This window comes from Microtus oregoni, unplaced genomic scaffold, assembly GCF_018167655.1.
Source record: "Microtus oregoni isolate MIOR12 unplaced genomic scaffold, Mior012 000038F_ref0000394, whole genome shotgun sequence".
Lineage (NCBI taxonomy): Eukaryota > Metazoa > Chordata > Mammalia > Rodentia > Cricetidae > Microtus > Microtus oregoni.
In genome coordinates, this window is record NW_024543097.1 from 24,711,347 (window position 1) to 24,735,037 (window position 23,691).

A 23,691-nucleotide genomic window follows, 5' to 3' on the forward strand; every position below is an offset into this window, starting at 1 on the left:
TAAAGCAAGGCCAACAGCACACCAGCTCACTGTCAGGCAGGGGCTTTCTCCATAGGCCCAGCAGGGAACTGTCAAATGCTATACTCTGAGGACAGGAGACATTTGGCAGCAGTGTTTCCTGGCTCCCTCTCTGAATTCCCAGACACTCCAAAAGCTGCTATGAACTCATCAGCACCATCCAAAGATTCAAGATCGGAAGAGCCTTCTATCCCCTGCCTGATGCCTGACTCCTTCCTTCACCTAAGGTCTACTATACACCTACTACGTGCCAGCACTCAACTAGACCAGGAATTCAATGGTGAGCAGAAGTACCGCCCAGAGTATGTGCTCAAGGGTACTTTCAATGTTTGAAAACTTCCTGAATAATGCTGAGTTAAATGGTTGAACTACTATTAATAAGTAACAAAAACATTTAAAGTTTTTTTTAAAAACTAGGCCAGTGAGACAGTTCAGTGTGTAAAAGCATTTTCCATGCAAACCCAGCACCTTAAGTTAGATCTCCAAAAGCCAGCATAAAGGTTAGGAGAACCAGCCGGGCGGTGGTGGCGCATGCCTTTAATCCCAGCACTCGGGAGGCAGAGGCAGGTGACTCTCTGAGAGTTCGAGGCCAGCCTGGTCTACAAGAGCTAGTTCCAGGACAGGCACCAAAGCTACAGAGAAACCCTGTCTCGAAAAAAAAAAAAGGTTAGGAGAACCAACTCCATAAAGTTGTCCCCTGGCCTCTACACTGTGGCATGGACACACCCACCTTTACAACCACTTCATGCACCATACTAAGCAATTAATAAAGCATAAATAAATTTTTAAAAAAATTTAAGAAAGACACCTGACACAAAACTGGTATCTCTTTGAATTACTACAAGGAACCAAAGACAGCTACAACTCAGTGCCAAATTTCCTAGGATGACAGGTTCAGCAGCAGCAAGATGGCTCAGCAGTCCTTGCTAACGCTTGCAGAGACGCAGAGTTCGATTCTCAGCACCCACACATCAGGTGGCTCACAACCACCTGTGCCTCCAGCAAATGTTACGTGCATCCGCACAAATTTTTAAAATTAAATTTAAAAACGAAGTCTTTAAAAAAGCAAAAGGAGGGGCTGGAGAGATGGCTCAGCAGTTAAGAACATTGCCTGCTCTTGCAAAGGTCCTGAGTTCAATTCCCAGCAACCACATGGTGGCTCACAACCATCTGTAATGAGATCTGGTGCCCTCTTCTGGCCTGCAGATATACAGACAGAATACTGTATACATAATAAATAAATATATATATATTAAAAAAAAAAGCAAAAGGAGGGCAGATGCTGTGTTAGGGAGCACGCCACTCTCTCCCTGAGTGGGCCTCGGGGCTTGGATTACGAGAGCTGACTCCTCCTGCAGAGAACTTGGGTTCATTTCCCAGCATCCACAAGCAGCTCAGAACCTCCAGTAACTCCGGCACCAGGGGATGTAATGCCCCCTTCAGGCCCCAGGGCTCCTACATATACATGGTGCCCATGCACTCATTCAAGCACATACATAATCATAAAAATAATAACACATCAAAAAGGAAGTCGCAATCATGGCCATGCCTTTCTCTCTGGCTTGTCTGGATCTCTGCTTTTCTCCCTGTCATGGTCCCGGGAATGCTCCCCGTTCTTCGTTTTCCGCCGTTCCCGGTCTTTCCCCTTGTCGCGGTCTCGGTCCTTCAGCCTCTCTTTTTCTTTCCCGCCCTCACTCCTCCTGTCTCTCTCCTTGTCCCTTTCGGCTTCTCTGTCCCGGTCTTTGTTGCTTCTGTCCCTGTCCTGCTTGGCCCGTGTTCTGGCTTTCTCCCGTTCTCCTTCTCTGTTTCTGTCCTTGTCAGAGTCTCTGTGTCGGTCTCTGTCAGGCTCCTTGGCCTTCTCCTTGTCCCTCTCCTTCTCCCGTGGTTTGTTTTCGTCCTTCAGTTCCTCCTTCTGCTTGTGCTCTGCGCTTGTGCTTCTCTCCTTCACCTCAGAGTTCCTTTTGTCCTGAAGAAAAGCGTATGGACACATACGTCATTTTCACATTTTACTTAAACTATGAAGACCTGCTGTTTCGAAGATGCGCCGCCTACCACTCACCTCTTTATGAGTTCTGGACTCTTCTTCCTTCACGCCCTTGTTGTCAGACTCGGGTGCTTTGGAGGTCCGTACGGCCCGTCCTCTCGAGTCTCCCTTCTCCCCAGCTAAGACTCTCTTCACTGCCTCATCACTGGAGAGCTTGTTGGCCATGCCAGGGAAGGGGAAAATGATGTCAGCACGGACAACCAATGAAAATGGAGCACTCAAGGACAGCTCATCAGACAGATTTTCTTCCCGCTACCGCCATAAAGGACATTTGGAGGATAAAACATAAAACGGTAGTGACAAAGCCCCCCATTTGACAGCCACTACTAAGGACACCCAAGCTAATAATTCTGCCGCCCCTCGACCCGGACTGTGAGTGTGAACTATGTGTGGCTGCAGTAACCCACACAGCACTACAAATGTCTTCAAACAGAATCCCAGGATCTAATCCCCACACATCTATTAGTACAGTTATTACAAAACAAAAGATGTAAATTCTAAGAACAACGAGGGAAAAGTAGAGCCTGTGAGTCACTGGAGATGCAGAGAGTGCCATCCTCCAGAAGACAATGAGGGGCTCCTCACAGTCAGACACAGAATAATCAGCATGACCTGGCCACCACCCTCCCGGTTTACAGAAAAAAAAAAAAAAAAAAAAAAAAGTTGGTCTAAAGAGACAGCTCCAATCTGTGCCCAGGGAGACACTGTTTGTGACAGGCAGAAAGTGGGAGCGACAAAGATGTCCCTTGACAGACGAGTGGACAAACAATGTAGTCTATCCACAGAGCAGAGTATTGCTAACTAAGTGGGAAGAAAACTGACCCCGATATACAGTGGGTAAACTCTGAGGACGCCATGCTACTGAAAGGACAAATACTACCACATCCATGAGGGACATGGACAGTCACACTTGTGGTGACACAGGGGACAACTGAGGTAGGAGGAACAGGAGAGTACATTCTTACCTGATGGGCATAGAATGTTAGTTTCGCAAACGAAGCTTAGTGACAGTGACACCACACATCACTAATGTATTCAAACTAGAGCACTAATGCATTCACACACTCAAATGCATGACGACCAGGACGGTTGCCACTTGGATTTGACACAACAGAAAGCTACCTCAAGTGTCATCAAACACAGATTCTGGCTTCTGCAGCCCTCCCAGTCATCCAGGGTACTGGAGAGCTCTCTGTAGGCGGACTTTTCTGTCCCGCCAACCAATTCCCAAATAACCAGAGAGAGCAGCACAGGACCTGCTCACTCACACAGCTGCTCTACCTGCTCTACAAGCATGGACGAGGAAAGCTTTCCCACCAGCTCGACCAGTCTAGGACACGCTGCCTACCAGGAAGGCTCCCAGAGGCAGGCTTCCACCTACCTTGTTGAGGCAGCACTTGCCAATCAACTGAAGCAACTCATTGGTTCTCTCAGGTTCATGCCCAGCCACGATTCGAGCTGGTTTTGCTGCCAAGGGTTCTCCTGAGACCATCATGACCACATCTATGGCCTTCTGTAGGAAGCTAATTTTTGCATCTTTATCCTGAAATATTTCCATGTAAGAGACAAATATTAAAATAAATACTTTAGGGCTAGAGAAATGACTCAGTAATTGAAAGAGTATAGAGTTGTTACAGAGGACCCAAGTTTCAGTTCCCAGCACCCACATCAGGTGGCTCATAACCACCTGTAACTCTGGCTCCAAATGATCTCACATCCTATTCTGGACTCCACAGGCATTGCGCTCACACATTAACCACATGCACACACACACACACACACACGTGCACATACACACACGCACACACACGCACGCACACATGTGCACACACACACACACACAGAAGTTTTTGGGTTTTTTTTTCCCTTAAAAAGGAAGCCATGAACTTGGGAGGGAAGGAATGTAGGGAACACCAGGGGAGCAGGAGGGAGGCAGCGGTAAACAGATATGAACAAAATACTCTGTAAAAATATATGAAATTTTCAGCCGGGCGGTGGTGGTGCACGCCTGTAATCCCAGCACTTGGGAGGCAGAGGCAGGCAGATCTCTGTGAGTTCGAGGCCAGCCTGGTCTACAAAGGGAGTTCCAGGACAGGCTCCAAAGCTACAGAGAAACCCTGTCTTGAAAAACCAAAAAAAAAATATATGAAATTTTCAAAAGATATTTTAAAGTAAAACTTCGATTTTGAAATAAATACTTTGAGGCATCTGTACTACCCTCGGTATATTCAATAGGCACAGAATGCCTCCTCTTTACATGAAAAACTATTTTTAGATGGATGACAAATTCAGGATTTCTGATTTTTTTATAATCTTTTATGAACTTTCATTGTTTACAACAAAATCTACTCATTCAAGCTTTCGGTGCCATTAATGGGCTAGCATTAACCTAGAAAACACTCCATCTGTTTTGGGTCTTTTGTTTGTTTTAGAGATATGGCCTGTGTGGCCCAGGCTAGCTTCGAACTCATGTTTCATCTCAGCCACCCAAATGCTAGGAAAGCAGATGTACCCCACCATGTCTGGCGACTGAGTCTGCTTTGCTTTACTTCTATGTTTTGGAATAGGGTCTTGCTGTAGCCTTGCCTTGTGTGTACTCACTATGTAGTCATGCTGGCCTTGAACTTGCAGCGGTCCTCCTGACTCAGTACCTGAGTGCTGGGATTATAGCTATGCATCAGCAAAGCTGGCTGTAATTGTTTTCTTCCTGTGCGTGCATAGATGTGTATGTGCACAGACATGAGGGTATAAATGTTGGGGCTGTTGTACAAGCGCAAGTGTGTGCGTGCATACGGAGGCCAGAGATCAACCTCGGATGTCATTTATTCTTCAGGATATATCTATTTGGTGTGTTGAGATCCTAAAGCTCACTTATTTTCCTAGGCTACTTGGTCACCAAGCACCTCTCCAGCTCTGGGATTCCAATATACATACCCAGCTTTTCACACGGGTTCTGGGGGATATAACTGCAGTCTGCATGCTTGCATGGCCAGCCCTTAACCAACTGAGTTCTCTCTTCAGCCCCAAATTCTGCTTTTCAGAAGATCAATTTAGCATAGCATACTGTTATCACGAATGAGAAAATGAAACAAGAGAAGTATACATAACTCAAAATCAGCCTTGTGTTCTACCCATCAAACTGTATAGTGGTGTGCAGCTTGGAAAACATGCTCTACTCCTGAAGGCAAGGGTGTGGAGAAAAGGAACTCACAGTAGAACCTACCTTGACGTTGTCTGACTTCATCTCAGCATCTGTATAGAGGCCCTTCATGAAGCCAGTTATCCTGATCACCTGCAGAAGGCAGAAGGAACCATCATATGCATCTCACTGGACAGCCCCTGCACTGACTCACCCACTGAATCCTACTCCCAGGAGAGGTAAGAACCCAGTCACACCTACAGCTCTAACTGCCTCATCCCCTTCCTCAACAAAGGTTTGACACCTACTAAATTCGGGGCCCAGGCTTCAGAGAACAGTCAGTTAAAGAGACAGCAAAGACTATTAACGCTGAGCTGGTACTGGGAAGGGAGACCAAGAGGTACCAGGGATCATCCCACTGGGGCCAGAGACTGACAAGGAAGAGCTTGAATGTACACACTAAACAAAAGAAAACAACCACCAAGTCCAGGCTGACAGGTTCTATCAGAGGGACCAAAGTTAAGAGGGATGGCAGGAGCCTGAGGCCACGGTCACAGCAGGCCTGACTCCAGTCTCTTTGCAGCAACTTGAGACCACAAACCAAAGCACTCAAGGAGACACAAAGAGCTTTTATATAGTAGAGGACCTGACCACACAAACCTTCGCCAGGGCACTTAGAACACACTGGTGGAATGAACTCCAGAAAGCAGCTACTTAGCCTGGGTATCTAAAACCAGTTCCAGACAGTCTGTCATTTCTTAACACCATGGAGCGTTCCTCCATCCAATCACATGTGTTCTCTCCCTATCGTGCCCCTCCCAACAAGTAACCTATAACCTAGTTACCTCTAGCAAAGCACTATGATTTTCTGTTCCTCTGTGCCCCTACATCTGGCTAGAGTCCTGGGTTCTCGGAGGGGTAAGTTACTAGACAGTCAGTAAGACAGGCAGCAACAGCATTTAAAACAAAAGTAAAAAAATAAAAAGCCATCAGGAATGTGAATGTGGTGATCAGTAAGGACTCGTATGACCAGGCAAATGGTACACAGTAACCACGTTACCAGGAGGCAGGCTTAAAAACATCGGCAGCAAGACAGCCCCATGTGAATGCCACCTCCTCCTCTGGGATGGGGCTACAGCTACTTTGGCTGCATCGTACTAGTTATTAATTAATCTGGAAGAGTCCATCTCAGAACAAACTACAGGAGAGTCACTACTCTGCTGGGCTGGGCTTGTGCCAGGTCATTTTGAGAAGATAGCAGGCACATGGACCACCAGAGCATCCTGCTCTAAGGTTTAGAGATAACAGCTGGCATGGGGACCACCAGGGTATCCTAATCTAAGGTTTAGAGACAATAGCTGGCATGAAGGCCACCAGGGTATCCTAATCTAAGGTTTAGAGACAATAGCTGGCATGAAGACCACCAGGGCATCCTGCTCTAAGGTTTAGAGACAATAGCTGGCATGGGGACCATCACGGCATCCTAATCTAAGGTTTAGCGAAGGTAGCTGGCATGGGGACCACCAGGGCATCCTGATCTAAGGTTTAGCAAAGGTAGCTGGCATGGGGACCACCCTCAGGACAATGGCAGTTTAAACTGTGAGCAGTAACTGTGACAAGAGACATCCATTAAGAGGCTTACTTAATGAAGAAACAGCCAGCTAGCCGCAGCTAACCCATGAAGGTGACTTGAATGTGATATTCAGGGAGAGAAAAGAACCTACCAGGAGCCGGGCGGTGGTGGCGCACGCCTTTAATCCCAGCACTCGGGAGGCAGAGGCAGGCGGATCTCTGTGAGTTCGAGGCCAGTCTGGTCTACAAGAGCTAGTTCCAGGACAGGAACCAAAAGCTACGGAGAAACCCTGTCTCGAAAAATCAAAAAAAAAAAAAAAAAAAAAAAAAAGAACCTACCAGGAGGCTTTCTACCTGGGATCTGAAAATATTTCCAAGTAGGGCAACTCTGACAAGGAGGCAACAGCTAGTATACTTATCTTTATACCAGAACATACTGGCTTCACTACTGGATCCAGAAAAGTCTAGAAGAAAAGCACCTCACACCTTATCTGTCTTCCTGCACATCTCTTCTGCTTCTCCCTCCCTCTCTCCCACCAGCCCCACTCCATTCCTGAGTGACTTCAGGATGAGGTGCACTCAGAAAGTCATGGGCTGACAGTGCAGAAAAAAAGCACAGGTTTGGCAGTCTCTCCACTGTGATGGGCCGGTGCCAGACTGCCTCCTTCGTGTTGGAGGGCAGCAACTGCCTGCTTCCCAGGGCTCCCACAGCCAGTCCCTTTGACCAGCCAACGGGGTTCCTCAGGATGTGAGTAGATTCTAGAGTATTCCTGGGCACACCTAAGACTGCTAACAGACAGGGCCCTGTTCCTCCACAGCACCCATTACAAGCTATGGTAGGAGGGCCAAAATGAGTCAAGCAAAGGGTGGACAAAGATGCTCAACCAGCTGAGAGGAGGAGGGACAACACCAGGGGAGACCTTGAGCTCTGGAGACTGACTAGTAAGTCCCAACAACACCCCAAGTTCCAGAGTACCCTGTGGACCATGCCAATTGTGCTCAACCCCTGCAGCGATGCTCTGGAGCTACCAGGAGCCCTGACAGACTCCACACAATTGTCTGTTGTACAATGCTAGGTACCTCATCCAGGGTAGCTCCCAGGAGATTCGCTAACAAATGGGAGACATGCTCTAAAGAGACACAATGGTAAGTGGGAAGAAAAAATCTGAGTGTTTTTGGGGGATCCCAGAAGCCTCCTTGTAAGAGGTGGCAAAGTAAGGCAGGTCCCAAGACCTTGTAGGCCTGAGTCTCCAAAATGGAAGGCACCACGGCCCTAGTCAAGCTCTCACTTGGGCCCCAGACAAGGACCTCCACCCTACCTTATACTCAACTATAAGCAGAACCCAATTCCAGGCCTCCAGCATACACTCCAGCTCCTAACAGCACCCTGACCCTGAGCCCCAGACCTGTTCCAGGGCTCAGCCCCACATACTGATGTATGTATGTATGTATGTATGTATGTATGTTCCTGGCCTCCACCCCCAATCCCAGTCTCAGCTTCTGGCCCCAGCAACCCGTAACTTACAGCTTGACTCTGAACTCCAGACCCTAACCCTGACCCTTAGATCTCCACACAGACCACTTGATCCAGCCTCTAGCCTGGACCCTCACCTTGGTCCGGGCCCACAACCTGGCCTGTAACCAGCCAAGCCTGGCCCTCCAAACCTACAACCAACCCTAGACCCTGGATTCAGCACCCTCCCCATCAGCCTGGCCCCAGACCCAGGCCTCAGACCCGCGCCTGGCATTGACCCTCCAACCCAACCCGAACCTGCAACCAGTCCTGACCCTCACACTGACGAGCATCCTCTATGCTACCCTGACTCCAACTGAAGCCCAACCCTGACCCTCACCTGGACCTGCATCTCCACCCTCACCCCACTCTCATTCCACCAGCACCTGGGGCCTCCCCTCACTCACCTCAGTCTAGATCTGCACCCCGAGACTGATCTTCACTTCCACCTGAGCCCTGATTGTCACCCTACCCCGACCCTCACTCTACCTGAACTCGACCCTTATTCTGACCCTCACCTCAACCCGCATCCTATTCAGACCCGCATCCCACCCCGACTCTCACCCCACCCGGACACTCACTTCGTCCCGCACCCAACTCTAACCTTCACCCCGACCCTCACCCAGTCCCACACCCTACCCCAAAGCCTCAACCCGTCCCACACTTACCCTGACCCTTAACCGGTCCGGCACCCTACCCCCGCCCTCGTCCAGTCCCGCGCTCTATCCCTTCCCTCACCCCACCTCGACCTGAGCCTGACTTGACCCGCACCCAAGCCCGCGCCCACCTCAGTGATAATGTCGTGCAGGTAGCGGAACGGCGGCTTGTTCAGCAGCTTCTCGGTGAGCGGCGGCCTCCGGATCACCTTGCCCAGAGCCTCCTGCGTCCGCCGCACCACTGCCGCGTTCATGGCGCTGGCGCCCGCGACCACCCGCACCCCTCCTCGCGCGCCGCGCCTCCGCCCGGTGCCCCGAGATGCCCGCCGTCCCGGCGCGCCGGTCTCCCATCCCACAGTGCACCGCAGCTCGCCACCGCGCTTGCGCGCGCCACTCACGCCCGGTCTCTAGGGCCGCGCGGCCTTGGCAACGGACGCGCGCCGGCCCGGCCCAACCCCTCCGGCCTCTCTAGCTAAACAGGAGGACAAGCGCTCGGCCTCGGTGGAGGCTTGAACCAGAGCTGCCCCGCCCGCCCCACGCACCCCAGGGAGCTGCACATCGCTGCCCAGAGACCCGGCTATTCTGTGTGAAAAAGGAGCGAACGTTTCTAAAGAAAGCGTAGGAAGAGACATGTTTAAAGTAACACCCACCAGGAAAATAACACTTCACATTAACCTGGAGAACGGATTTGGCTCCCTTCATCCCTTCATTCCGGTTCCCTACCCAGCACCCTCTGCCTTGGGTAATCTTGAAAATGCTGCCAAAGGAAGGCATGTGGGGAAACTGTGTCCTTCCACATTTTCTGTGCACTTAGTTCGCCAGAGCTGGCCCAAAGCTGTGAAGTGGCTAGGTCCTTAAAGGAGGACGCTGCAGCCTTCCGCCCCTGCCCCTGCCCCCGCCCCCGCCCCCGGCCCCAGGCGATGTAGGAGAGAAGCCTGTGGTTCTCACGGGTGGTGATCCTCCCAGATGCCTCATGAGAATCAGATGCCGCTGTGTCTGAGATCTGGAGTTCCTCCTCCTCCCAGATTGAAGGAACCCCAGCTAGGACGTTGTCCCTAATCTGCCTACCATGGCCACATCAGGGCGGCTAGAAACTCTTTAAGAGAACTCTCAATCCTGAACCCCAGATCGAGTTGGTCTCCAGGTGGGCAGAATTCAGAAAGCAGAGGTCCTCTCTCTAAACACTGTCCCTGAGAACAGACCCACATACACAAAGGGGTAAATTAAAGATACCGCCGACCTTTGGAGTTTACTGAGGACCTGGGTCCTAGGCCATACAAAGGGAAGGTGATGTCTGATCCTCTCTCAGCCTGTAGAGTGCAGGAGAGTAAATGGAGCCAAGAGGCCCTGTGGAGGTCCAGAGTTCAGGGTTTCTTTGGAAGCGCTAGCCACCAAGGAGCCTCCAACCCACTTAAGTTCAAAGTCTCTGAGAGGATCCAGGACAGGGAAGTATTGTCAACCAACCCCTCTGAGAACTGACCTAGGGGAGGCAACCATGTGGTAGCCTTTGAAGAGTATAGTTCCATCTTCCAGAGCTGCTAGTCCATCCCACCCCTCTGTACTGGTGAGAGCTTGGACAACATTCGGGTCACAGAGAAAGCAGGCCCAAGAAGATGTAACCACCTATTCCCAACTTCAAGAAAGATCTCTAGATCCAGAGCCTCCCCAGGGAAAGAACGCAGAGGCCAACCTGGAGCCTTGAGTAGGGCCACTAGCCTAAATCCCCCCATCCCCAAGATATGCCAGAGAACAGTGAAGAGTCATTCATGAAAAAGGTAACTACTTAGGGAAAAAGAACAGCAAAGAAAAGGTTTCTAACACAAAAGACTGGCAGGGGAGGCTTTCAAAGTGAGCAGTTTCTGAGGCAATGAATGAGATAACCATGGCTGTGAGTCACCCCAGGAAAGAGAAGCCACAAAAGCAAAGTGGCTACCTCCCCCAGCTGGGAGGCAAACATTCCCTGAGACAAAGACCTGAGGATGCCAAGAACCCAGGATGTGGGTCAGGTTTGTGGAAGTGCCTAGATTTGGGTACCAGGGTAAAGAGCAGGAATCATGCTGAGGGCAGACAAGCCTTGCCGATAGATACAAGACAAGATGTTGACTCCATCTAAATCACAGATAAAACAGTCTTTACCATAAAGTTATGGCAGATGGTCTTTCCATTCTTTTACTTGCAATTCAAAACTGAATAGCCTGCAGTTTGTTCTCTAAGCCTGCAAGCCCTGGTTGTGGCACCCAAAGCATGTTCATGGAGCAGAGCACATGGCAGCAGCAGGCACCTCCCCACAGGAGGTAAGCCTCTCCTGTCATTGCTCTCTCCACTCCTTCGGTCAGGAGTACAAAGCAAGGAACCCACTACTAACATCCAGCCCCAGATGCTGGCACCTCCATTGCTGAGCCTCCTGTCAGTCTGGTGGAAGCTGGACAGAGGCACAGTGAGGGAGGGAACCAGGGAGAGGCATTGTCTGGAGGTTTTCAGGACTTTGACAGGGTTGGGGTCTGGGTCCCATCACCCCCAAAGGCCTCTGAACTAATAATCATCCCAGTTTCCCGACACCTTTAAGCTCTGCTGACCACAGCTTCTCTTCAGGGAGCGGGAAAGCTCTCCTTTGTGGGCACACAGAGTTAGGGTCAAAAGCCCCACTAGGAAAGCGAATCTGGGGGTATCACAAGCCCTGCCCACTTCTGAAGAGGAGGAGCCAGGTAGGAGCAAGCTCCCAGCCTTCCTAGGGAAACTGATGTGTAGGAATGGAGGCAGCTCAGCGGTAAATCCTAGCGTGTGTGAGGCTCCAGGTTCCATGGCCAGCACCGCAGAACAAGAGGACTAGGAAGGCTTTGCAGGTGACTCAGGAAGCCCCTACTTACGCTCCTGCCATCCACCTCCCTCTCAAAGCAAGGTATAGTTTGTATATTTGCTTTAGTCTTTACTATGTCATTTATGCGTTTATATTTCTTTCCTTTACTAGGGTATAATTCACAAATATAAGTCATATAACTTTGTTGCATACAATATGACATTTTGATATTTGTATATATGGTAAAATGTTTAAATTTAGGTTATTATTGTGTCATTGCCTCCAATGTGTTTCATTTTATAATGAGACTATTTAAGATCTAGTCTCTCAGCAGGAATTGGGTAAGCAATGTGTTGTTATGATCCATAGCCACTATACTGTAAACATGAAGTGTCTTTTCACCCTGTGCAGCTGAAAGTCAGCCAACTCATACAGCCCCTACCAGTACCCTTCACTCTCTCTCATTCTCTGAGTTCAACTTTAAATTCTACATGTGAGTGAGAGCATGTGGCATTTGTCCTCTGTGCCTGGCTATTTTACTTAACATAATGCCCTCTAGGCTTATACTCATTGTTGGTTTCCTTGTTTTATGGCAGAATATTCCTCTGTGTATATTATATCTGGCTTATCCATTCATCTATCAATAGCTACTTAGGTTGATTAATATCCTAGTTAGCTTTAATTGTAAAGTTGATACAACCTACAATAATTACAAAGGGAACCTCAATTGAGGAACTCCCTAGATCAGATTGGCCTGTGGGTCTATGTGGAATTCTCTTGATGATTGATTGATGCAGTATAGACCAACCCAGTGTAGGCAAAACTGTCCTAGGCTGTATAAGAAAGCTAGCTGAGCCAGATGTGGTTGCTCACACCTTTGATCCCAGTACTTGGGAGGGAGGCAGAAGCAGGAGGATTCCTGTGAGTTCAAGGCTCCCTGGTTATATGGCGAGCTCCAGGACATCCAGGACTACATAGAGAGACATACATATATATAAAACCGGGGAAAGAAAGAAAAGGTTGATCATGGCCTGCCTGCCAGCAATATCTTTTGTAATTCCTGCCACATTTCCTTGGCTCTGACTTCCCTGATTAGAGGAAATACTTTACTGGATAGCAGCCAGGCCTGCCTTCAGGCTCCTGCCTCAACTTCCCTTGATGTTGGACTGTGATCCAGAATCGTGAGCCAAGTAAAACCTTCCTATCCCAAAGCTGCACTGGATTTGTGTATTTGTCACAGCAACAGAAGCGAACCTCGGATGGTTATACGTTGTTTTCACTTATTATTGATTTATGCTTCTGTGTGTGTTTGGGACTTGTGTATACAGGAGCCTACAGAGGCTAGGAGAGGCCATCAGTCTCCCTGAAGCTGGAATCCAGGTGATTGTGGGCCACTTGATATGGGTCCTGGGAACCAAACATGGGTTCTCTAAAGTGCAGTAAGTACTCTTAATCCCTGAGCCATCTCTGAAGCCCATGGATTTTCCAGTTTAGTTTAGTTTAGTTTTTGTTTTTGTTAGACAGGCTCTCATGTTCCTCCGGCTGTCCTCAAAATCACTATGGAGCTGAGAATGACCTGGAACTCCTGATCTTCTGCCCCCACCTCCCAAGTACTAGATTACCAGAGTATGCCTCCACTCCTGGTGTTTATGTGTACCGGGGATCTGGATTTGTGCATACGAAGTCAGCAATCAAGCTGAATACCCAGCCCTGATTCCATATCTTGAACAATGCTGCAATATACTTGGGGATGCAGGTAGTTCTATAAGACACGGATTTCCCTTGCTTTAGATATACACCCAAAATGGGACAGCTAGGTCAGATGGGGTAGTTCTCTTTCAGATTTTCAAGGGCACACTGCTTTCTACAATGGCCTTACCACTTTACATTCCCACCAACAGCATCTTCTTTGCTCCAGTCCTCCTCACCAGCACTCCCTAGGGGTGTCTGGCTCTATAGAAGAGTTTGTTCGCCATCCCCCTTTTCAAAAGATTTATTTATTTTTACTTTGTGTATTTGAATGTTTGCCTGCATGTATGTCTGTGCACCATGTGTGTGCAGTGCCCACGGAGGTCAGAGAGAGCTTGGGGTCCCCTGGAATTGAAGTTACAGACAGTTGTGATCCACCATGTGGAGGCCAGGAATTAAAACTGGGTCCTCTGGAAGAGTAACCAGTGCTGTTTAACCTCTGACCCCTCTTTCCAGCCTCTCATCGTTCCTTTTTAATGACATAATCCCCAGTTGCTTTCTGTCACAACCAAACTTGTCTTATGGGCTGAATTGCATCCTTCTAAATCCCATGCTCAAGTCCCCAGCACCTTGGAAGATGACTCAGTTTGGAAACAGGAACTTTAACGAGTTGATTTATAACTAAATGGTCACTAGTGTGAACCTGAATTCAAATCCAATCTGACTGGTGTGCTCTTAAGAAGAGGTTAAGACACAGACAGACAGACAGACAGACACACTCACTCACAGAGTGATGATCACGTAAGGTCACAAGAATAATGCAAACATATACAAACCAAGGAGAAACTCCTTGGAACAAAACCAACCCCATCAACATTTTAACTTTAGATGTCTAGCTTACAAAACTGAGCCCCCAAACACATGGTGCAGGCTGTCCCAACCTCTTTAGGCTAGCGCGCCCCAATAAGTTCTGTGTGGCCCATGGTCTTTGGTCTACAGCTAGCCCGTGGGGCTCACTGGCTATTGACAATGGAAGAGCAGCAAGTTCCGCGAAGCCAAACCTACCTGCCCCAGGACACAGAGTGAGACTTTGCCAGGAACCTGGCCCAGCCCTTAAGGAGCTCAGAGCTTAGGACAGGACACACTGTCCATGCATTTGGGAACTCAGATATTGTGCCATGCATCCCACATGAATGAATACGGTATAATAAATGCTCGCTGTTTATTTGGCCCTTGCTGTGTGTCCGGGCCCATGCATACTTGGCCTCTGAGACCTGCCCAAACCTGCCAGTGGAGGGATCACTCTTTCCATTTTCCGGATCATGTTCCGAGGCCACAATGGCTGTCTCTGTTCACATGTTCATTGTGGAAGTCAGAGGAGGAGATGGATGGCAAACAAACAGCTCATGGGCTGATCAGCAGAAGTTTATGTGCAGCCTAGGAGACATAGGTCTGTTGGCATAGCAACCCAGGCTGTGATCCTACCTCCACTGGACTCTTGGGTCATGAGTCAGCCTTGGCCAGCAAGAGCCCAGACTTTCTGTATTCCTTATCTTCATATGGATACATCCTTGCCCATCTTTTGAGCATCAAAAGTAGATCATGTTTGAACTGGAGAGATGGCTCGGGGTTAAGATCATTAGTTGTATTTCCAGAGGACCTCAGTTTAGTTCCCAGCACCTATGTTAGGTAGCTCATAATAGTCTGTAATTCCAAGTCTGGGGGATTAAACACCTCTGGCCTCCACAAGTACCTGAACTCATGTGTACACACCCACCTGAAGACACACACATCCACTATAATTAAAAATAATAAAAATAGGGGCTGGAGAGATGGCTTAGAGGTTAAGACCACTGGTTGCTCTTCCAGAGGTCCTGAGTTTAATTGCCAGAAACCACATGGTGGCTCACAGCCATCTATAATGAGATCTGGTGCCCTCTTCTAGCGTGCAGGCATGCATGGAGGCAGAATGTTGTATAAATAATAAATAAATAACTTTAAAAAATAATAGGCCAGTCGGTAGTGGTGCACACCTTTAATCCCAGCTCTCAAGAGGTAGAGACTGAAAGACCCTCAGAGAGGACCTTTTCCTCCAATGAAGTCCCCAGAACCAGGACACTCTGAGTCCAGACCACAGGATGCAATTAGCAAGAGGTTTATTGAGTAAACACAGGTACCTGCAGGCAGCAAAGTCTTTCGGAGGACTTGCGCACCTGCCAACTGGAGAGCGGGCTTTTTATAGGGAAGAGCAAAAAGCAAGTTTACAAAAGCAAAAGCGTGGTTATCGGAATGAGGCGGGGGGGGGGGGGAGGGTGGGCATGACTGTTCCTATCTCATAGATATCCTGTTTTGCAGTCAACCTGCTTTGTTGATGTCTTATCTTATTGACATCCTGCCCTGCAGTCTTCCTATCTCATAGACATCCTGCTCTCTCAAGCACATGGGATGTTCTTACAAGAGCAGGCTGGCTGCTGATCCAGAGAATTTTTTTTTTAAAGCAAAGAGGACGTTCCCCCGGGAGCATGCTAGCTGCGGGTTTTGAGGAGGGGGTCTGTAGGGTCTTTCAGAGACAGGTGGATTTCTGTGAATTCAAGGTCAGCCTGGTCTACAGAGTAAGTTCCAGGAAAGTCTCCAAAGCTATAGAGAAGCCTTGTCTCATAAAACCAAATAATAATAATAATAATAACAAATATTGTTTAAAAGTAGACCATACTTGAACTCTCCAGCCTGTTATCTTATATCATTTTCATCAAAGTATTTGTTTTATTGAAATAATGCAAGACAATACTCATGACCCTTGCTTTTTGCCTTCCCCAGTGGCCCCTAAAAAGTAAATTGCATAGATGCAGAGGCCCAATTGCTTTGTTTGATCCTCAGTCCCTTCTACCTTCAACACTTCAGACACACAAGCACTTTGGCTTCCTTCATTGCTGCCATAAAACATCTGTCAAAAGCAACATAAGAGTTTATACTGGCTCACTTTTGCAGGGTCCAGTCCCTCGTGGCAAGGATGGCATGGAGCCAGAAGCAACTGGTCGCACTGTATCCACAGTCAGGATGCGGGGAGAAATGCATGCTGCACCTTCGCTGCCATCTTCCTTTCTGTTCAGCCCAGGACCTTAGGCCGTGGGAGGATGCTGCCCACATTTGGGACACCTAATCTAGAAACTTCCCGATGGACGTGCTCACAATTTTGTCTCTTAGGTAGATTTAGAGCTTGTCCTACCTAGCTTTCTACTGCTGTGATAAAGGCCATGGCCAAAAGCAACTTGGGGAGGAAGTCCATCATTGAAGAAAGTCATGGCAGGAGCCCAAGGTGAGAACCTGAGGAAGGACCTGAAGCAAAGCCATGGAGGAGTACTGTTTACCACTTGCTCCCTGTGGCTGGCTCAGTTACCTTTCTTTCTTCTGTATACTACCTGCCCAGGGGTGGCACTTTCATATCAATGGTTAAGCAAGATCTTGCCCCCCACAGACTTGCTTACAGGCCAGCCTGATGGAGATGTTTTCTCAGCTAAGATTTCCTCTTCCTAGATGACGCTAGCTTGTGTCAAGTTGACAATAACAAACAATACAACCCCACAGAGCTAACCAAGGCAGTGATAGCATTAACCCTCACAGGCTCCTTGTTGAATAGTGACTAGATTATGATTAGAGATGTTCTTCCAAAGGGTTCTTAATAATCTGACTATAATTTAAAAGTCTACTATGGTTTTAATAAAAAGGGAGTGTTAACAATGGTCCTTATATAATGTGGCAGTAATGATGTGTATGCATGCATGCATGCGTGCATGTGTGTATGTGTGTGGGTGCATGCGTGTGTGCATGTGTGTATGTGGGTGACTATGAAAAACTCCAGTAGTTCTGGTTTCTCGGAGATTATTTCCAGATGTTGTGATTTATAGGATAGTTGTTTTAATTTTTTTATACTTCATTATTATCTACATCTATTCCTCAATAAATAGTAACTATCAATTTTTTAAAGTTTGAAACTGTTAGCATTGGGAAAAAATTGGGACGCCTTTGTGGGAAACACATCTATACACCCTGATTTCTCATTTTTGGTTGACTTTCTTCTCTATCGATCACATCTGGAACTGAAGTTTACCCCGAACTGGAGAGAGAGCCTGGAATTAGGGAGACAGCTGTGCAGTGACAGACAAATCTAGTCTTCCAAGTCCCTAGTCGTCTTAGCAGCTCATGAAGGATTTGTACTTAAGAAGCTCGGGAGAACCCTGCAATCTCACCCTGTGTGGAAACCTGAAAGAACCCCTCCCTGAGGCAGGATCAGGTCCCAGCAGCTCGACCTGAGTCTTTCCTGTGAGAAGCCCTGGGCTGGGCGGTGATGGCACATGACTAATTGCAGCACTCAGGAGGCAGAGGCAGGTGGATGGGTCTCTGTGAGTTCGAGGCCAGCCTGGTGTACAGAGTGAGTTCCGGGACAGCCAGGATTGTTTCACAGGGAAACTCTGTCTCAAGAGGAGAGAGACAGAGAAAGACAGAGAGAGACAGAAAGAGACAGAGAGAGAGAGAGGCCCTGGGCCTGGGAATCTGAAGGAGTAGCTTAGACACATGCAGAGCACGTGCCTTGGTTTCTTTCCCATTGCTGTGATAAACTACATTGACGGAAGCAACACAAGGGAGAAAGGGTTTATTTGGCTCCCGGTTCCAGGTTCCAGTCTCCCATGGCAGGGCTGTCGCAGGGACAGGAGCATGAGAGAACTGGTTACAACTCATCACAATCAAGTGCAAAGAGAAGGATTAGTAGACACAGGCGCCTGCACAACTCATGCAACTCATTTCTCCACCCTCATTCACTCAGCGCCCCCCCCCCTTGTGCCCCCACACACAGTGGGCTGGGTCTTCCTATGTCAATTAACAGAATCAAGATAATTCCCCCACAGACAGGCCCAAGGACTATCTAATTTAGACAATCCCAAACTGACACTCTCTTCCCGGGTAATTCTAGATCATGTTAGCACTTTGCTGGAGGGAGGAACAAAGGCATGTATCCTATTTCTCAAATAATGGATAAAAGGAAAAAATCTCCTTGTGCTTAAGTCCTAAACAAACACCATAAAAGTCTAGCTGACTGGTCTCCAAAGTCAAGCACTATTTGCCCTTTCAGAAAAGAAAAGTGTGGACAGGGCCCACAGGTCAGGCATGGCACAGACGCTTGGAGATGTCTGCCGGAGAGAGAAGCCTTGGCAGGCAAGAATCAGAAGACGCACCTCAGGCTAATGCCAAGACTTGGGGAGCCTCTGACACAATGGGGAGCCTTTGGCCTTCCTATCTTCCCATGTCCTCCACAGACTCATCTGAACCTCGGCTACCAGGCCCACAGGGAGTTCTCTTGCCTGGATATCCCTACCTGCCATTCCCACATGCCTGTGATTCGGCCCTGCTGACCTCATGGCCCCACATAGACAGCCTTGAGCAGACACTTCCGTTGCTGTGTTGGCTCTCTCAGGGTCTATACTGCCTCTTCTGGCCAGAATGCAGCTCCCAGGAGGCAACTGAGACCCTGGATGTCTACTCAGGACACCCTAGACATAATCAGCTGGCTGGATGGAGGGAATGAGGGAGGAAGTCCTGAACAGAGGCCTGGCAGATCCTATGGCATGTTACCAGATACCCCCTCAGATCACAGCCCTTGCTTCCACGGCTGTCAGGAGTGTTGGCCTCTGTAGTCTCCTCTCTGGGGAGCCCTGACCAAAGCTGTTTTTCTCAGTCCCACAGCCCCAGGGAGCCTATATTTAAAAAAAAAAATTGGTGAAATGAAACCTTAGTTTCCAGAAGTTTCTCCCAAAAGTTGTCTCAGGAAGCAGACTCTAAAATGAGGCTTGAGAGCTAAATCACCACCAAGGGTTCAGAAAGGGACAACTGACTGTTAAGACTTAAGGCCCGCTCGAGCGCGGAGTGGCGAGCGCGGCACAGCCATGGGGAGTGGGATGAGCCAGATCCTGCCTGGCCTGTTCATTGGCAACTTCAAAGATGCAAGAGATGCAGACCAATTGAGCAGGAACAAGGTGACGCACATTCTTTCTGTGCACGACAGTGCCAGGCCCATGATGGAGGGAGTTAAATACCTGTGCATACCAGCAGCAGACTCACCATCTCAAAACCTGACAAGACATTTTAAAGAAAGTATCAAGTTCATTCACGAGTGCTGACTCCAGGGTGAGGGCTGTCTTGTGCACTGCCTGGCTGGAGTCTCCAGGAGTGTGGACACTGGTGATCGCGTACATCATGACAGTCACTCACTGACTTTGGTTGGGAAGATGCCTTGCACACCGTTCGAGCTGGGAGGTCCTGTGCCAATCCTAACCTGGGCTTCCAAAGGCAGCTGCAGGAGTTTGAGAAATATGAAGTGAACCAGTATCGCCAGTGGCTGAAAGAAGAATATGAAGAGAACCCTTTGCGAGATGCGGAAGAAGCCAAAAGTATTCTGGCCGCCCCGGGAATTCTGAAGTACTGGGCCTTTCTCAGAAGACTGTAATGTACCTGAAGTTTCTGAAATATTGCAAAGTTCAGGCTGGTGCTGCCAAAAAGAAAAGTGACATAGAGTTTATTTTTAAGTGTCCAGTAGTAATTTGTAAACTTGTTTGTATTTTCATTTTAAATTGAAAGCATGTATAATCATGTTGGAACACATTAAGAACTATGGAGACTCTGTAGCAAGAGAAAATATTTGCCTTAACTCCACTACTGTGGTTGTTCCTTTGGCCGACGGATGCTCGCCCAACAGCCTCAAGAGCTCTATCACACTGCTTCCTTCTGTTTCATGAAGTAACTGCTTCTCATGAACGCTGCCCAGGGAGGAAAGCTGGCACCTGGGAAGTGTAGTGCAAACTCTGCCCTCCTGTTAAGTTCTCCAGCTCAAGACATGTCCCAGTGTGTTATGTCATCCATGGCTGTTGTCTCCGTGGTAGAATTAATTACCAAAAGCTGCTCACGTTCATCGATAAAGGGCACGGCAACCAGAAAAAAAAAAAAAAAAAAAAAAAGACTTAAGGCCCAAGAAGGGTAGCCTTCCTTGCAGCGAGGTTCGGCGGCTTGCCAGCAGGGGGCACCATCTCCACTATTTGAAAGGACTTTGCTCTCCCATGCTCTGTTGAGCTGACCAACAGAGGCTGAAGACCTTCAGGACAGCACAGAGACTTGCTGCCGCAAAACAGAACTGGCAAAGAATCAAATCCAAAATTAATTCCTAGGTAGTGGATTTCCACACATTCTCAACTGAGAAGCCATGGGGCCCTTTGACTGGGTAGAGAAAGAATATCTAGGCAAATGTCCCTGATTCTTCCAAAGAGCCAGGCCTTTTCAGGTGGCCCACTCTTAGGCAAGACCGGAAATCTTCCTTTTCCTCAAAGACAGCAAGGTGATTGTGACTATTCCAGAGCCCAGCCCCTTCTCCTACTCCAGCAGAAGATTAGAGTCAAGTCACAGCAGAATCTCTTCGTGACCTTCCGGGTCCACCCAGAGAATAGATATGGTATGTCAGGGGTTGCTGGTACTCTGGGACCAGGCAAACAACACACAGGACTGCATCTAGGACCCAGGGATCTGGAGCGGAATGGATCACACAGCTGCATATGAAAGTGGACCAAAGCAGAAAGGAGCCTTCCCATTTGGATTCCAGACCTGAAAAGAGGGATAACTCTTGACTGTGGAGACTGAGCATTCTCAAATGGCCACCAGTCATGAAAAAGATGGAACTCCGGTTTCCTTCCTAGATAGAGCTCCCTGTTTACATCAATGCTGGATACTGTGGGGAGCGTTTCCTGAATCTTCGCCAGTGTTGTTTCCAATCTGCAATGATACTGATTTGATTTCAAGAATCAAGTTTTAGAGAAAGGGAATGTTGAGTGTGTTTCCAGGGTGATAAGCAGGCTTGTTGGGGAGTCTCCCAGCCTAGACCATAGGCAAAAGGAAAGGAAGATGAGTCAGGTAGGTGGGCCAGAGCAGTAAGGCCGGGGATGCTTGGGCAGCCTCAGGGAGCAGGAAGTGAGGATGATGACACAGCCCCCATCTAAAAGGAGCCATTAAAATCCTTCCTGGGCAAGCAGTCTCCCAGGGCCAGATAATGTGGGAGTCACCATGAGCCTCCCAGGATAAGCAACTCGAGAGTCCTTTAGTTTACTCTCGTTTTTTTTTTTTTTTTCTTATTCAAACAAAATCAAGTGTATTGTATATACTGTGCTGGGCAGAGGAGCAGGCTGAAGCATTTTCAGACTATTTACAAAGTTTAACCATGTTTCAAAAGTTCCTATCTGTTCCGACTCTGGCAAATCAGACCCTAAGCTGACACGCCATGCTTCCCTGTATTGCCCAGCAGAGGCCAAGCTAGGTAGTGCTAGCCAGAACCTTGAGAAGCAGGAAATGTCAAGTGAGTGGTGTGTGGTCCCTATGACGTGAGCAGGAGCAGGAGCCTGCTGGAAAGTTCTGCCTTCTGTTTTCTGTCAAGTGGTGTTTTTTTTCCCATCAAGGCAGTTTTAGAGCTGACTGCCGGCTAGCAGTAGCCACCGTGCTCCGGACGCCACGCTATGAACATTTAAGGAACTGCCTCGTTTAATCATCAGAACAATCCCAGGACAAGACAAGACAAGACCCCAGTTGACAACAGGCAAAGGATAAGAACAAGCCTTTCTCCAAAGAAGATCTACAAGTGACCAAGTCGTTTAAAGACAGATGGTCAGTGCTGGTAACTGGAGAAATAAATGCAAGTCCAGAGGCTGAGAGAGGACTTAGTGGGTAAACCATACAATCAGTCGGTGAAGCCTGACAATGTTTTCTTCAATTACAAATTATATATATGCGTGCTCTATTTGCATGAACAACTTTATGCCAGAAGAAGGCATCAGACAGAAAAGGGCAACAGATCCCACTGTAGGTGGTCAAGAGCCACCATGTGGTTGCTGAGAATTGAACCTGGGCCCTCTGGAGGAGCAGTCAGCACTCTTAACCGCTGAGTCATCTCTCCAGCCCAAGCCTGACATTCTGAGTTTGGTTCACAGAGACCTACATAAAAAGCTAGAGGTGGCCAGGCGATGGTGGCGCACGCCTTTAATCCCAGCACTCGGGAGGCAGAGGCAGGCGGATCTCTGTGAGTTCGAGACCAGCCTGGTCTACAGAGTGAGTTCCAGGACAGGCTCCAAAGCCACAGAGAAACCCTGTCTCAAAAAAACCAAAAAAAAAAAAAAAAAAGCTAGAGGTGGTAGCATGCATCCCGACACTCCTAGGACTAGATGGGAAGTGGAGAAAGGAGAATCTCCCAGAGCCTCTTTGGCCAGCTAGTCTGGAGTATACAGCACAGCAGCAGAAAAACAGGAAAGACAGACCTTACCTCAACAGGGGCCAACAAAGGAAAAACTTGACTCTCAAAAGTTGACCTCTGGTTAAGAGCACTGACTGCTCTTCCATAGCTCCTGAGTTCAATTCCCAGCAACCACATGGTGGCTCACAGCCATCTATAATGAGATCTGGTGCCCTCTTCTGGCATGCAAGCAAACATGGAAGGAATGTTGTATACATAATAAATAAATAAATCTTTAAAAAAAAAAAGTTGACCTCTGCCCTCCACACATGTCATGGAGCAAATACTCACCCACACATACACAGAAACATAGGTATGTGAAAGAAATGCAAATCAAATCATAATGAGATTCCACTTCTTGTCTCTTGGGCTAAGGGTGTGGTTTGAATGTGGGCTGTCCCGACGGGCCAATGCTGTTAATGTTTGCTTCTGAGCTGGTGGCACTGAACCTCAGTTGTGTAAAACGCTGCGTGCCTAAAAGCAAAAATGCTTGGGGCTGGAGAGATGGCTCAGCAGTTAAGAGCACTGGCTGCTCTTCCAGAGGACATGCGTTCAAATCCCAGCACCCACATGTGAGTTCACAGCTGTCTGTAACTCAGTTCCAGGGGTCCTGACACAGGCATAGTTGCAAGCGAAACACCAATGCACATAAAATAAGAATAAATAAGTAATTTTTAAAAAATTGTTTTAACTAGAAAAGCTGTTCAATTCCATACTATGTGCTTTACCATGGCGGCTTTTTATGTATTTATCAGGGCTGGAAAGATGACTCAGTGGATGAAGCTCTTGCTGCACAGGGGTGAAGGCCAGACTTTGCATCCTAAGCACCCACATAAACGCCAAGCAAGGGTGGTGGCCCTCCTGTAGGGGGTCCTCTGTGCCAACCAGCCAGCTCCACTAGCTGAGCTGGTGAACTCCAGGGTCAGCAAGAGACCCTGCTTAGACAA

General features: G+C 48.3%; 1 protein-coding gene and 1 pseudogene across 1 annotated transcript in view; one reads left to right on the forward strand and one right to left on the reverse strand.

Moving 5' to 3' along the window:
- LOC121433334 (TRAF3-interacting protein 1) overlaps positions 1-9,285 on the reverse strand; it is a 48,381-nt gene extending 39,096 nt beyond the window's left edge. Inside the window, exons 1-5 of the mRNA XM_041631696.1 lie at positions 9,074-9,285; positions 5,286-5,354; positions 3,444-3,605; positions 2,078-2,215; positions 1,568-1,984 (exon numbers count right to left, since the gene is read on the reverse strand). Of these exons, the coding sequence (XP_041487630.1) occupies positions 1,568-1,984; positions 2,078-2,215; positions 3,444-3,605; positions 5,286-5,354; positions 9,074-9,196 (909 nt within the window). The 5' untranslated portion in view covers positions 9,197-9,285. The remainder of the gene's footprint in view (positions 1-1,567; positions 1,985-2,077; positions 2,216-3,443; positions 3,606-5,285; positions 5,355-9,073) is intronic.
- A 10,080-nt stretch (positions 9,286-19,365) lies between these two features.
- Positions 19,366-20,020, forward strand: LOC121433536 (annotated as a pseudogene).
- Positions 20,021-23,691: the final 3,671 nt, after the last annotated feature.